Here is a 15906-nt window from a genome sequence, read left to right on the forward strand (position 1 = left end):
AAATTTATTGTTGCACATTGTTTTAATTGTCTGTTTTAACCATATCTGCCCATCAGTTTCTAATGCTGTGAGTGTCCTCTATTTCAGAGGCTGCTTCTCTGCAGCCTCTTATAGTTGTTTTAACTGTGAGTCTTTTAGTTCTTACACCCTTACAGTTGTTTTAGCTGCATGTTTTTATTTGTTTTTAGTTTTTACCTGTTTTAATTATCAGTTTTTATCCATCCGTTATCAGTGTTTAATCTTGTATTTTATTCAGAGGTTTTATCCTACGCTTGTTTCTTTGTCCTTATTTGCTCCAACATTTATCAGTTAAAAAAATCCTAACTGCTATTTTATTTATATGTTTGTTTGTTTTTTATCCTGGTCTGTGACCGTAATAAAGTTCATTCATTCACATGTCAGAGACGGCATTATAGGTTGTACAGTCGTACCTTGGAAGTCAAATGGAATTCCGCCACTGGAAAATGCAGATAGTGGGTTTCTTTCATATATCAACAGGAATGGATTTCCACATAACAGGGGCAGCCACGCTAAAAACCCTGCTCTAAATTGACGTGGATCAGACATCTGATATCTTTGATACTCAAAGGATAAATTCTCCTGGAGAATGAAGTATTTTTTGACTGGAGAACTGCATTGAAAGATTCAGGTAAGGGAGAAAGATAGCTGTGTTTCAGTTAATGTATTAGTTTGGGAACTGAAAATTAGGTAGGTTCGCATTAAAAGGTAAAATAAACACATTTCTCCTTTACGCATGCATAAATTTAGAAACAATTTTATGTTCACAGTATAGCCAAAAACCCATTTTTCTTGAATTCTGAGGCATGAGAACTTGTATCCTATGGCATGTGATCCCTATGAAATAATATTCTCTTGAAAATAATGCTGGATAATTCGCCCTTGAGTTTTTTAAATTATTTATTGCTACATATCTGATTTTATACCTACAATTCACCCCTCTCCCCTTATGAAAAATTCTTAAAATAAGATGGATAGAATTATTTTCTTAACTTAGTAAGGCCAAAATGATGTAAATTACATTGTTTCCAATAAACCATTGGCAGAGAATAGAGGACTAAATCCAGTGAAGTTAATTTTAAAGAAACAAATTCCTGGTTGTTGTTAACTAGCCAGAATGAAAAATGCACATAGATATTGCTGTTGTGTACTGGGGGAGTGTGTAGAACTATAAATAATTCTTCTCATTGGTCCACGGACATGTGAAGGACGTGCCTAAGATCAGGTCCTGCTGCTCTGTAAAGCTTCGATGAGAGTTTTGTTATATTCTGCAATCTGCTTTGTCACATTCTTCATTATAGGCCGGTAATCACTTTCCTGACTTTTCGTTGCTATAACTGATGATAAAAAGATAAGGAAAAGTCTCCAACGAGCATCAGAGGGTAGAATTCAATGTCACGCTAAAATAAACATTTGGTCTGCACAAACATATATTTTTGCCAGACAGAATGACCCCCCCCCTGCTATTCTGGGGGTCCTTGCAACCCCCAAAGCAAAATAAAAATAAAAATAAATGGGGGGGGGGCAGAAAGGGGGAAAACCCCATTGTGCAAGTGGAAGCCCATGGTTTCAGTTTGTTAGATGGATTGTGTCCTAAGTTATAGATATTTAAATCTCCATGTACAACAGTTCCTACCTGGAAAAACAGCTGTTTTACTATGCATTTGCACCATTCACATTGAGATTTTGCAGGATGATACAGATGATTGTGAGTGAGAAAAGCAGTTTGGTCATCTGTGTGGGCTCTGAGCGTACAAAAGGAAGGCAATTCCACCCCCCCCCCCGCCATGATATCTCAGCAAACCAAACTGCTTTAAGGTTGTCAAATGCCTCAGATAAACTATAACGGAAGAGATACTGGGTGAGAGCTAACATTAGTCATACACAGAGTAAACCCATTTAAATCAGTCGACTTAAACAACTTAATGGGTCTACTCAGATTATGACAAAGGTTGGATATCATCCATAATTTCCTGGCAAAGGTCTCTTTATAGCCATTATCTCCTGTTGAACAAATAAAACAGTCCCTTTCTTTGGATATAATTATCTATATATGTAAACGTCAAGACATATGATGGTCATCTGTAACATGTGGAATAAGTCGTTGTACCTCAGGCTTTCAGAATAGAATGCTGAGAATGGGCATGATTCAGAAAATGTTAAGCAAGCCCAACTGATTTAAGAGACTTAAGCACCTGCTTATGTTCTTATTTACCATGATTATTTTCAGCATCTTCTCTCTCTCTTTTTTAAAAAGGATACATTCTTTCATGACAAAATTATTTTGTTCATGGTGTTGCCATTTCCTTTCCAAATTCGTAAGCTGCAATTACAAAATGAAAAAAAAATGATAGCAAAAAATAGCCACTTGCGTAACAACTAACCCCCCTTAATTTAATTTAATGATTATTAAATGTATATTCTGCCCTTCCACCCAAAGGATTCTACCAAATAAATAAGATCAAGAACAATTCAGATAACATGCACAAACCTATATATAGCTATTTAGAAATCCCACTACGTTCACTAGGGCTTACTCTCTAGTAAGTATGTCTATGTCAGTAGCCTTACTAAATCAGTTAAGTCTCACCGATTTTCATATCCTTAAGCAGAGCTGTAGAGAAATTACAAGAACTGATAAGGATTCCAGCAAAGGACATGCAGTTTGTAATTACACTGCATCAAAAAGATGGTTTGCAATCCATGCAAGCCATGAGAATATTGTCTTTAATTACAGTGTGGAGACTATGATTTATGCATGACACTGAACTCTCATTATCTGTGTTTCTTTCTGGTTAACGACTGTTTTCAGACTATGTAAAGCTTATCATGCAACGTATCTTGAAACTATATTGGGCCCTGAACTGCACAGAAGAAACTTCCTCATTTCCATAGCTAAATTTCCTGTCTGATGCCAAAAGCTATGATAAGAGCAGGACTGCATTGAGAAGATTGTAAGACTGCAGGCTAAATGTTGGGACTCCGACAACACTTTAAGCATCAACAGGAAGGCAATATGGCTATTATATTGATGGCTGCTTCCTAACAATGCAATTTGTGGAGCATTGATTTGCTTGGCTGGTGCTACTGTTCAAAGTTTGTGCCATCAAGACATGCAAGCTATTTGCAATGAATATTTCAGAATAGCTGTGTGGAAGCTAACATTTAGTATGTGAGTGTAGTGCTATTTGGTACACCTTCCAAACCAGCAATTGCCCATCACAATTTCTGCTCAGAAAAAGAGCTCAATGCACTTTATTGAGCCTCTGATGGCTAGTAGATTTTGGGATACAACAGGTGACAGAGAAAAGCTTCAATACATTTTACAGGGTGACTTGTGTGCCACACTCAGCATAAATACAGCTGAGCCTTTCAAATTATCAAATTGTATCGTGAAATCCCATTTGGTTTCCACCATTCCCTCTACTTTCTCTGAGTGTGGTTGTTTATGTAGCCAAAGTAGTTAACACTCATGTAAAAAAGGGAGTTATCAGCAGGATCAGAGGAAAGCCAAGGTTTGCAAAAGTAAGTCTGGGAGGAAAAGCTGGTTGGAGGTGTTGGTGTTAGGGAAGTATGGGATGAAGGGGATGGAATCCTAAACAGGGAACATTTCTCAGTGCAAAAAAGTTGTTGCAGGTCCCACTTATTATCATCACTGACTCTCAACTGTTCAACCTTGAATGTGCAAAAAGAAAACACAACTATTTGGGAGATGAATATTCTTAATTCTGCCAAATTCAAAACTGATATGCAAGAGGGAGAGTTATCTCTTTCCCCCATGTTACCCCTGCCCTCAATTTTTCCCAGCAAACCTGTCAATTTCCCCCAGCAAACCTGTTGTTTTTCACAACAGTAAAATCTCCGGGACATTAACAGAATGGCAGGAGTGAAAGAGCACAAACGTCAGAGAATTATAGAAATATTAGACTTGCCTGAGATTTGGCATGGTTGGTACATATTTTTCTTCAGTATGGACTAGTTTCTCCAAAATCATCTCAATTACTCTAATATCATTTTATGTATCTACTGTAATATTAATATTATTGCTCTTTAGTTCATAATTGGAAGAGTTCTGTGTTTCTTTTTTCAAATTTAGTCCTGTCGCAAGCAGCATTTCTTGGAAAGAGATCTTACGTCTTTCCACATTTTAAAGATTTTGAAGTTATTTAAAGAGGCTGTAAAAAAGCAATTTATGTATGCATAGACATATTATACAAAAGTTTCAAAACTCCAAAAAGGTAGAGAAAAGGCAACACCAAAAGGCAATAGGCATTTTCAACTGTACCTGTGAATGTGTCTCGTTTTCCTGCAGCTGCAACTTCAAGCTTTCATATTCTCTATTCAGATGCTCCATAGTTTTCTTGAAAGCATTCCTGCGCTTCGTTAGTGTTTCTTTCTCTTCTTGCAGTTTCTTAAGAGTAAGGAAATAATAAAAAAATGGAACATTAAAAAGCACTCATCTTAAAAGTGCTCTAGCTTATTTCTAAAATTCAGAGAGGGGGAAGCATTTATGCTTGAATCTAAGCATCTGGCACTCATTCCCATGAAAGCATATAATTGTGTATATGACAGACGGCATGGAAAAAGTATGTGGTCGGTTCACGTGTGAAAGATGTATGGACTGATTTGTTTGACTATGTTATGTTGACTGTAGTGACTGGTTTGCAAGTTGGCTAATCTTTCTGAAATGGAAAAATAGAAAATATGTCTAAGAACACAAGGGCTTTCTATTTCTTTAGGAATGAAAACCCATGGCTCGTACATCACTGATAAGAAACCATTTGGCCACCCAAAGTTCTTAGTTTACAACTCTTACCATTCCTGACTATTTGCCAAGCTGGCTGAGGCTAATGGAAGTTGGTACCTAACATCGACCTGAGCCACAGTTTCTCCATCCCTCTTTAATACGTTTTCTTTTTTTGAACTGTGAAACACTTCCTCTTTCTGTGCATAATATTGTACTCTGGCTACTTTCTTATACCTTTCCCTTGAAAGCTTTTGTTCAAGACAAAAGAAGGAATGCAGATAATAAAGCACATTCTGCAGATAATGAACTACTAAAATAAATGCTAAGCCCAAGAACATATGTAGAACCCTGCTGTATCAACTCAAAGGCCTATCTAGTCCAGCATTCTTCTCACAGTAGCCAACCTCAAGCCAACAGGAAGCTCACAAGCAAGACATTCGCACCATAGTACTCTTCTGCTCGTTTTCCGCAGCAACTGATACTCAGAGACAAAGATGCCTGCAAATGTGACATTAAGGCTGACAAACGATTCCCCGCCGTATGGGAATCGCTTGCAGATGATCGCAGTGCCTGGAGACTGGCAGGTTGTGTAGTCACAGAAAGATCAGAGGAGGAATGACTGCTGGGAGGAATGCAGAGAGAATAAATGCCCTGGCGCACCTGTAGCAGCAAAACTGGATGCCCTCATCTGCCCCAAAACACGTTTCTCCCATATGGTCTCTACTGTAACAGCAGTACAACGCTCCAAACGGTTTGACCTGACCCCTGAAGGTGCTCTCTTCCACTGTCTCCCGAGGCAGAAGGATGCCAAATTAACTCAACTCAAGTGCCTCTGAATCTTTGTAGCTGCACAGGAAATGTTACGTGTTGCTTATCTCAAGGTCTGTCCCATGGAAGAGGGAGCAAGCTTGTTTTCTCCTGCTCTGGAGGGCAGGACTCGAACCCGTGACCTCAAGTTACAAGGAAGGAGATTCCGACTAAACACCAGGAAGAACTTTCTGATAGCAAGAGCTGCTTGACAGTGGAATGGTCTCCTTTGGGAGGCTGTGGACTCTCCTTCCTTGGAGGTTTTTAAGCAGAGGGTGGGTGGCCATCTGTCATGGATGCTTTAGCTGAGATTCCTGCATTGCAGGGGGTTGGACTGGATGACCCTAGGGGTCCCTTCCAACTCGTAGATTCTATGATGTATTTTAATTTAGGTTCAGTTTTAGATCTAAAACAGTGGTGCCATTTAATTTCTCTAAAAAAAGCAAAAAGCAAAGCAAAGCATTTTTTTTTACTCAGTTTTGATGAGAAATGAGAAGCCACACAGGAGCTACTGGTCCACACGACACTCTTCCATGCAGATGTGGCAGGTATGCAGCCACCATAACTACCTGACTGGAGGATGGATCATGTGAGTAGCTACAAGCTGTTAACACCTTTGGGAAGCAGCTCCACCATGCCTCAGTGTATGTAAAGGACACCAAGACAGAACATTTAACAAGATGCAGCTGAAATAGTTCAATAACTCGGTCTCAAGCAAATATTATTAATGCGTTTTGACTGTTAACTACCTTTTTCTTTTCCTCTCCTGCTGTTTTCAGAGCTGGAAGATTGTTGTAAAGTTCCAGGTCTTTGGTCATTTGCTCTATTTTTTCTTTGAGAGAAGTCAGTTCATCAACCATCTTGCCTTCCAGCAGGCCCATTTTCTGGAGGTCCATCCGCAGACGTTGGCTGTCTGAAACAGAAAGAGCCAAGAAGCATTACTGACATACAATGGAGATTATTTTCTAGCACAGAGAGAAGTGAATTGTACATTTACTTATTCAAGGAGACAACTGACTCCTGCCTGCCTTGTTCACCTTGGCCTTAGTCCAGGAAAGCTCTTAAGTACGTCCTTAAGTTTTACATACAAATATCCATTATGTGATGAAGTAGTGGTATCGCTAAGACTAGTGTTGACATATTTGCAACAAAAACTGGCAAAGAGGAATTAGCATTGTTGTTCTTAGCTTACATTTGTCCATAAAACTATGCAAAAAGATCCTGCTGCCCTTTTTAGTTTTAAACTATGAAAAGTGTTGTAAAGTCTATAGGTGACCTGCTCCTAAGGATCGTTTTGACAGGTATAATATACAGAACCCTCAATGGTTCTGTTGATAATTTGGAGTGGGGGGGCGAGCACATCAATAGTATCTTAAGCTGAAGCATGTGTTAAAATAAACATGGTCAATCTCAACATGCATATTTTTGTTTTATTGTCTAGTAACAGACTGGGGTCATGCTGACCCTCTCTGCCTTTGAGTCTATTTAATATCTGCAATTTGGATGCCATATTTATTACCCTTACGTCCAGCTCTTAGATGGGAGCTCCCAGTGGTTTTCCTACTCATGTTATAGATCACACCTGCCCAGCCCTGAAAACTCTTGACTGATCAAATGCTTCCAGATCATTAACTGGGTCCTTATGTGTGGCCTCTTATTTCCTCCATGCTGAAGGCTGCGTTTGCAAAGGGGCCTAGAGGCCTAGTCTGGTGTGTCTAGGCCTGAAAAATTGTGTACATGTCATAAGGTTTTACGCATAGGCCTCTATGCACCTATGGTGCCTAATATGCAGATATCAGGTGAGCATGCTGGAAAACAAGAGGCGCATGGCAGCATGATTCTAACCTCACCACCATGTGTTGGGTTGAAAAACTGAATAAAGAAGTACAGTGGTACCTCGGGTTAAATACTTAATTCGTTCTGGAGGTCTGTTCTTAACCTGAAACTGTTCTTAACCTGAAGCACCACTTTAGCTAATGGGGCCTCCTGCTGCCGCCGCGCCGCTGGAGCCCGATTTCTGTTCTTATCCTGAAGCAAAGTTCTTAACCTGAAGCACTATTTCTGGGTTAGCGGAGTGTGGAACCTAAAGTGTATGTAACCCAAGGTACCACTGTAGTGACAAGCAATTCTTCTCCTTAAGTAATTTTTGTATAAGAGCTTAATCCAGATTTAAGCAAAAAATAAAATAAAAATAAAGAATGGCCCAAGGAATTTCTTTAGGGGCATTTGGTGCCTTATATTAGGCATTGTGATTTTTGTTACCAGCCTAAGCATTCAGGAAAAGCTGAACAAACAAAAATCACGGTCCCCTTTTATTTCAACTGCTTGTTGCCGGCAATAGTGGCTATCGTGCTAAGTTGCTATTACAACTGCACTTAGTTTCTCCCTGGGGTGCCATCTCTTGCTCTTCAGGAAGTTGACTTCTTAGGTATAGCTCAGATATATTCGTGATAAACTAAAATCTGAGAGTGGCAAGGAATGATGAAAATGTATTACAGGCTTTTTTAATTATAAAAATGTTGATTTAAAAATAGGCGCAGATGTGGGTACAGTGGTACCTCGGGTTACAGACGCTTCAGGTTACAGACTCCGCTAACCCAGAAATAGTACCTCGAGTTAAGAACTTTCCTTCAGGATGAGAACAGAAATTGTGCGGCGGAGGTGCGGCAGCAGCGGGAGACCCCATTAGCTAAAGTGGTACCTCAGGTTACGAACAGTTTCAGGTTAAGAACGGACCTCCGGAATGAATGTTGTTCTTAACCCGAGGTACCACTGTAATAAGATTTTAGAAACTAGGGGTATATGATAGGAATAGGGTTGTTTTTTATTTTCACTGGGTGTTTTTTTAAATTCTATTTTTTTCCCTACAAGGTATTTGAGTTGTTTGATACATGCTATCTCTTCAAAAGAGTGCTCTGGCGAATACAGTTTACCCCCAAATAGATTTGCTAGTATCTGATTCCCTAGCTGCTTTGAACAGATTTATTGGAGTGTGATGAAGGCAGATGCAAGATGCAAGAAACAAAGTGCAGTTTTAGGGAGGGAAACGTGTGAATTTTTCTTATGAGCGAAGAAGCTCAAGAAATCATATTGATCAGGGAACTGTTAAGGGCAAATGGCTGTATACCCAGTGCTGTTATTTGCAGCTGTGCACTGACACACAGGAATCCGGACAGAGAACACATGCACAACCTCATCACTGGATGGTCACTACCGGCTGTGCCACTGGGGCTGAGGGAGTGTTGTGGCATTGTCTTGCATGAACAGCGATGCAAAGGCACGTGTTGCATTCTTTCCTTGTCTTGAGTGCACTGGCTCCCTCCATGGTTGTATGCATGTTGATACTGTCATTGGGACTGGTATGCTCTGCTAGAGATTCCCAGGACCGTTGACCATTTCCCTATTTGTGCACCTTTCCCGCTTCTCTTCCTGTGTTGAGCTTAGATTGGATACAGTGGTCATTCCACTGGTCTATTAGTAGCTCCCCCCCCCCCCACATCCTGACATAAAATGAGTACAGTCGTACCTTGGTTCCCAAACGGAATCCATTCCGGAAGTCTGATCAACTTCCGAAATGTTCGAAAACTGAGGCGTGGCTTCCGATTGGCTGCAGGAGCTTCCTGCACTCGAGCGGAAGCCACGTCGGATGTTCGGCTTCCAAAAAACGTTCGAAAACCAGAACATTTACTTCCGGGTTTTCGGCGTTTGTAAGGCAAAACGTACGAGTACCAAGGCGTTCGAGAACCAAGGTATGACTGTATAATACTGTATAATATTGCTCTGGTATTGTAGCAAATAAGTTACAACAAGAGTTAAGAAACTTGTATTTTCTTTGGGTGGTCTTCGACTAATTTTTAAAGGTTTTCTGCTAAGTGAACTTTTTCTTTTCATCAGAGTAATAATAATAATAATAATAATTTATTATTTGTACCTTGCCCATCTGACTGGGTTGCCCCAGCCACTCTGGGCGGCTCTACATTTTCAAGCTGTAAGAACTCTGCTGGATCAGACCAAAGGCCCTTACTGTTCTCAAGCTGGCCAACCAAATGCCTAATCGGAAGCCACCAAGAGTCCTGCAACATCACTCTCCCACTTGTGATTCCCAGAAACTCTTATTCAGGGGCATTACTGCCTCTGATAGGGGATGGCAAACCTAGCAATCAGTGCTACTAGACATTGACAGCCTTGAGCTCTGTGAATCTGTTTAATCCTTCTCCAAGTTGGTGGCCGGAACTACAACTTGTCGGAGCAAATTAACTATGCACAGTGTGAAGAGCCACCTCCTTACTTGTTTCGAATTTTCCAACATTCAGCTTCAATGGATGGCCGCAAATTCTGTGAGAGATGGAAGAAAGCTTCTCTCTTCCCACGCCATCGATAATCTTATACACCTCTATCATCTCCCCTCTTACTTTTCCTTTTCCCAAATGACTGAGGGAGAGGCAGTATATATGTACCGAAGAATATCTTTATGGGGATTGTCACAGGCCAGGAGTCAGCTTTGCCTGCTGAACAGCAGCCTGAAGGGGGAGAAGGTGAAAAGACTCCACACACGCCTGTTCAGTCTTCAAGGTCACAGAGCAGAAGGCACGGATGAGAACCAGCTCGCTCCAGGCTTCTTAAACCGAGCTCTCAACAGCAGTACACCTGAAGGAGCGTATCCACCCCCATCTTTCTGCCCAGACGCTGAGGTCCAGCTCTGAGGGCCTTCTAGCAGTTCCCTCACTGCGAGAAGTGAGGTTATAGGGAACCAGGCAGAGGGACTTCTCGGTAGTGGTGCCCTCCCTGCAGAACGCCCTCCCATCAGATCTCAAAGAAATAAACAACTATCTGACATTTAGAAGACATCTGAAGGCAGCCCTGTTTAGGGAAGTTTTTAATGAATGAAGTTTTAATGTATTTTTAAACTTTTGTTGGAAGCCGCCCAGAATAGCTGGGGAAACCAAGCCAGATGGGTGGGGTATGTATGTATGTATGTATGTATGTATGTATAAATTGTTGTTGTTGTTGTCAGATGCTGGAAATAATGCCTGTGGTTCCCGGCCCTCTACCTTACTGCTGCCAGTGATCTTGTCCCTTGGCTCTGTGATCATCTGGATTTCCTAACATCTGGACTGTCTGACTTTGTATGTGGATTCTGATCTCAGGTAAGTGTTCCTCAGAGACTCGTAGACTCTGCTTGCTCAGCAAAGGGACTCAGATGGGGCTACAACAGGGATGGCCCATAGTTCAGTGGCAGAGCCTGTGCTTTACACAAACAAGGTCTCTGGTTCAACTCTGGTGCTTCCACTTCTAAGGGTCTTAGGCAAGAGGGTCTAACATACCTTCTGCCTGAGACCTTGGACAGTATTGGATGGGCAGACTGAGAGTATATGACAGTTTCATATGTCTTTGTGCATACTTATATGCCTCAAATGGCACTGGCATGCATTTAAAACATGACCTGCTTTCTACAGGAGGAGGAGCTGTAGAAGGGATGGGTTGTGGCTCAGTGGCAAAACACATACATTGAATGCAGGTGTTGGGTTCAGTCCCTAGCATTCCAGGTAGGGCTCAAAAAAATTCCTTCCTGAACCCCTAATGAGACACTGCTGCTTTGAGCAGACAGTACTGAGCTAGATGGAACAATGACCTTACTAGCTGTAGGTTGGCTTCCCCTGTAAAATAATCTGGAGAAAGTAAAGGATTTTCTTCAATCCAACTGCCATCCTACAGTGAAAAAAAAAAGGAAAGGGAAAAAGGAAAGAAAAAAAATAACAACCCTTCTCTCTGGGAAGAGACAGGAAGAGGATGCAGTCCAGTTCCTTCTGATATGCCACTAAGTCAGACTTCAGCAAGCAAATGTGTACACAGTAGCAAATTCTGAGACAAAACTGCTTTGTGCTTTGACCCAGGGAAATGTTACTGGGAAATGCTGCCATCAGCAAATGTGTTTACTCACAGGAGTTTCCTTTGGGGAGGGAAGGAGAAGGCTCTGTGCAATGATCTTTATACAAAGAGTGAGGTTGTGGCCCCAAGGTGCATTTCTACAGCACTACATGGGTCCACAAGCCTCTTTTGCATGGAGCACAGAATCAAATCGGAATTCAGGATCCCAACTGCCTTTATGTTAAAGAAGAATAAAGCAAATTGCCAGGCCTCATGGGCAGAGAAACATATAAACAATAGTTTAGCAAGAATTATCTTTCAACTTTTTTTGTTGTCGTCAAAACTGTCCATTCGTGATTTAGAGCTTTGGGGAATAATTTCTATGCACGGAGGCACCAAACCTTGTTTTCTATGCACATAAGCAGGGGACTGGAATACATCTAAAGGGATATATTTGACATAGTGCTAAGTAGATAGTTCTATCAGCATGAACAAATCAGTGACTAAATTTGACTAAAATGACTAAATTTGCTGATCATCACTCAAAGTATTACAAGATTTTTACTGGCTTTAAACTGAATTTGGAAACGAAGTACCATTGCTGGTTTTAGCCTAGGGCTATGTTTTCTATAAAAGTGTCTTCTCCAAAGTAGAATTGGAAGAATTGTAGCTGTGATAGAACACACATCCTGCATGCTAAATGTACCAAAGTTCAATCCCAAGCATCCCTAGGCTGGGAAAGATTCGTGTCTTAAACTCTGGAGAGCCCATGCTGGTCAGCATCATACTGAAGTAGCTGGATCAAATATCAGATGCAAACCAGTTTTCAAAAATCCTAACCTTACTGTCAATTAATATAATCTCTACCAGCCATTCTCTGGGCAGTACTGCTTTCTGAAGTGAGGCAGCTAGCTCTTTGATAAAGGGTATTTTCTGTAGGGACATGCAAAAAATCCTCTCCCCAGAGCTTGCCTGGGACCAACTCCATTATCCTTTAGGTGCAAGACAACATCTATCCTGTTCATTTGGACTTTTATTGGTATTCAAGCTATTTCAATGACTTTTATCTGCTGGTTTTATATTATCTCTTTATCTGCTGATTTGATGTTTTGGTTTGTGCAGTGAATTTTACTTTATTGGTTTTCATTCTTGTAAGCTGCATTAAGGCCATTTTTTTGCACTAGAAGGTGGGAGAGAAATTTGTAAATAAATACAACATACACTTCGCTTGCCATACCTGTTCCCAGGTTTTTCGCAGTACTCTGTGATTTCTGCATTTCACTTGACTTGAAAGTGAGATCTTCCTGCATGATTTTCAGCTCTTGGTTTGTTACAGAAGATATCTGCTTCATGCGATTTACATTCTGCGTGATTAAAGAAGAGTAGTGGAAGATGAGACACCCCAAATGCACTGCTACAACTGGTGGCTTAACAATGAGAATGGTTGGTGTTTTTCCATACTACTGAAGTCAGCTACAGCAAATCCCCTTAGGAAAAACATTTTAGCTGTTTGGAGTTCATATATAAAAAGGAGAATGTTGTAGTTTTACAAAACATTGTATGGTCTCACCTATGATTGGGGAAACAGGGCCAAGGGTGAACAAAAGGTGAGAGGCTGGTGCAATTTGGGGAAGTTCAAGTGAGGATAGTTTTTGCTCCCAGTAAATGTTTTCCCTCCACATGCTATGGAATACCTTGCTTTCCAAAGCCTGGGCAACTCAACTCCAAACTGTGAATGTGACAATCAGATCCTGGTTTCATAAGCAGGAGCCGCAGTGTAAATTAAGTTGTTTTTACTGTGGCATGCAGTATCTAAAAAGTGAAAATGCTTGTTCCTCCATGAAGCAGCCTTGAGTGACAAAAGCTGAACCCATGAAAGTTGTACATAAAAGCCATTACAATGACATTTTCTTGAAATGTAGCCAAAGGTGTAATAATGTTAAAATAATAGTTTTATCGACTTAAATTGTCTGACTTTGGGGGGGGGGGGATTTGATACACTAGGCAAAATAAGAACATATGAGGTTATATAAACAGGGAATGATTCTAGGTGCAGTTTGTACTGTACTTTAAGCTAGAAAGAGCATAAGTAACTACATCTGCCTAGTTTTAGTGCCATATGTGATAGAAGTAAACTATGAAATGTTTTGCTTCTTCTCGTGGCCATAAAAGGTTTATTAGTGCAATTAAAGACTGAGGTGTCGGCAGAAGAAACAAGGGTGGTTCTGTTTGTGAAGGAGGGTGGGGTTCGCAGGAAGAAAAAGATGCAATAATGGCTCTCCCTAAATTGGGATTAAAAACAAAAAACAAAACAGGAGCCAGCCTTGGGAACCAAACCCCTCTTCATTCTGAAGCAGATCCCCCCCCCCATGCTATACCAAGTTTAGTGACGTGCTGGTATCAATGTTAACCAAAGTTACGGTTAAACAGGATTCTCTTAACTAGGATCCGAAACAATGATTTCTAATGGGTTTCAGAGTCTGAAATAAGACAGAAGGGAAAGATTGAAATGAGGTTAGGGAGCATACATTTCCAAAGCTAACTATTCATTTGTTAACTGCAGTTAACAGGAAGTCTGTGTTATCTTTGCACTGGCCCCAAGAATAAGAGGGGTCAGGAAGGTAGTATGCTACAGTCTCTCTCTCTCTCTCTCTCTCTCTCTCTCTCTCTCTCTCTCTCCCCTCTCACATGTTAATGCCATACTTGTAAACTTTTTATATGTCAAGCAACCCCTGTAAGCTTCAACTTGATATGCTTTCTGGAGAATAAAAGCAACTAATTAAATTATCACCAAACAATTAGATTATTTGGAAAGTACTAATAATTGTGATTGGTATCTCTTCATCTTTATTCTAAAGTAAGGAATAAATGTGTATTCTTATGAAAAAAGGATTAAAAATGTTATCCTAGCCACATTTACGTAGCAGAAAAATCCTAGTGAATTCTAAACAAATAAAATGAAAAACACCATCAGACTCCACACACCAACCCAATAATTTTTACTTGTTGATCCTCTTTTCCTTTGAAAATAGGATTACCTGTGAGGAAGATTATGCTTTTCCTTTGGTATCATTGCAAAGATGGTAAATAGTAAGTGATTTAATGCTCTTGGATTGACGTGATGTACTTTTTGGGTAAGTGTTCCCAGTGAAATGCCTAAAATAAGTTGGTTATTTTGTTTGGTTCTAGTTTGCTTTCATTTGGATTTGTTTAGGTAAAAATCAATAAAAGTAAAATGAAAATCACAGCAGAGTCAACGGAACTTATGATTGGAGCCAAAGCCACTCACCCTGCTTGAATGCTCTAAAATTGCCACAATACTGGCCTCTATCTGTGTTTTCCGTTCTAGTTCCTGGTTCTTTGCCTCTTCAAAAGATTCAAGAAAGTCTAAAGATTGAAAAACAAGATAAGGGAGGCTGCTGCTTATAAAAGGAAAAGCAGAAAAGTCCTGAAATGTGACTTATAGCTATAAGGATTCTGAATTTAAAAGCAATTAAAAATATATATAAACAAACATCTTAAAGCAATTTAAATGGAACCAAGAAATTTTATCTGTAAGGAATATCTAGAATGTGAGCTGGTTTTTGCAGCCTTTTATTCACCTTTTAATATCAATGTGGTGATCAACCAATGACAGGACAGTCAAAGCTCACATGAAGAGCCACATAAAAAGCTACCCTCTGATTCTCTTCTATGCATCAGAAAATGTTTTACACTTGCAAAGAAGTACCCTTGTGGGACATCAATGCTACCAGCCTGGACCTCCTCCAACCGTGTCACTGCCCTGGCTCCAGTGAGCTGGAACAGTGTTGATGCCAGGAGGACAATGCTGTGCCCTGGGGGGAACTGCAGTGGTCCCAATGCCACAAGGTCAATGCTGCCAATCTGTGCCACTGCTGAAGCGCTCCATTAGAGCCCTGCAGAACTCTGACTATGCCATTAACATGATGCATAGTTTACTTCTGGTGCATATACCGTATTTTTTACTCTATAAGACGCACTTTCCCTCTCCTAAAAAGTAAGGGGAAATGTGCGTGCGTCTTATGGCGCAAAGGCAGGCGGGAGGCTCTGCTCAGCGCTCCCTTTAAGAGCCGCATGGAGCGTGTGTGCAGCTCTTGGGGGCATTTCCCGCACGCTCTTTAAAGGGAACACGGCTCTTAGAGGAGCCTTCTGCCTTAGCCACGTGCAGCCACTTCCGGGTAGAGGGAGCCTTCATCCCCCTGCCCGGAAGAAGCTGTGCGCGGCTATCCCATAAGCCAGGACAGCAAGAGGCCATCCCAGAAGCCAGATCCCTCTTGCTGTTCTGGCTTCTGGGATTCAGAATATTTTTTTCTTGTTTTCCTCCTCCAAAAACTAGGTGCGTCTTATGGTCTGGTGCGTCTTATAGAGCAAAAAATGCGGTATGCCACCCTTGCAGGAGCAAAACTTTCCAATGTGGAGAAGGTGGCTGTGTGGGTGCAGTGGAC

General features: G+C 40.8%; 1 protein-coding gene across 4 annotated transcripts in view; it reads right to left on the minus strand.

The window, feature by feature from the left end:
• Window positions 1-759: 759 nt before the first annotated feature.
• The window catches only part of IFT74 (intraflagellar transport 74), a 42578-nt gene continuing 27431 nt past the window's right edge, over window positions 760-15906 (minus strand). For all 4 annotated transcript variants that reach the window (XM_053372158.1, XM_053372157.1, XM_053372160.1 and 1 more), the window contains exons 15-20: window positions 14730-14827; window positions 12678-12804; window positions 6322-6485; window positions 4304-4429; window positions 2281-2341; window positions 760-1355 (exon numbers count right to left, since the gene is read on the minus strand). In XM_053372158.1, the coding sequence (XP_053228133.1) occupies window positions 1240-1355; window positions 2281-2341; window positions 4304-4429; window positions 6322-6485; window positions 12678-12804; window positions 14730-14827 (692 nt within the window). In that variant the 3' untranslated portion in view covers window positions 760-1239. The remainder of the gene's footprint in view (window positions 1356-2280; window positions 2342-4303; window positions 4430-6321; window positions 6486-12677; window positions 12805-14729; window positions 14828-15906) is intronic.

Source organism: Podarcis raffonei, chromosome 17 (assembly GCF_027172205.1).
Source record: "Podarcis raffonei isolate rPodRaf1 chromosome 17, rPodRaf1.pri, whole genome shotgun sequence".
NCBI classification, from domain to species: Eukaryota; Metazoa; Chordata; class Lepidosauria; order Squamata; family Lacertidae; genus Podarcis; species Podarcis raffonei.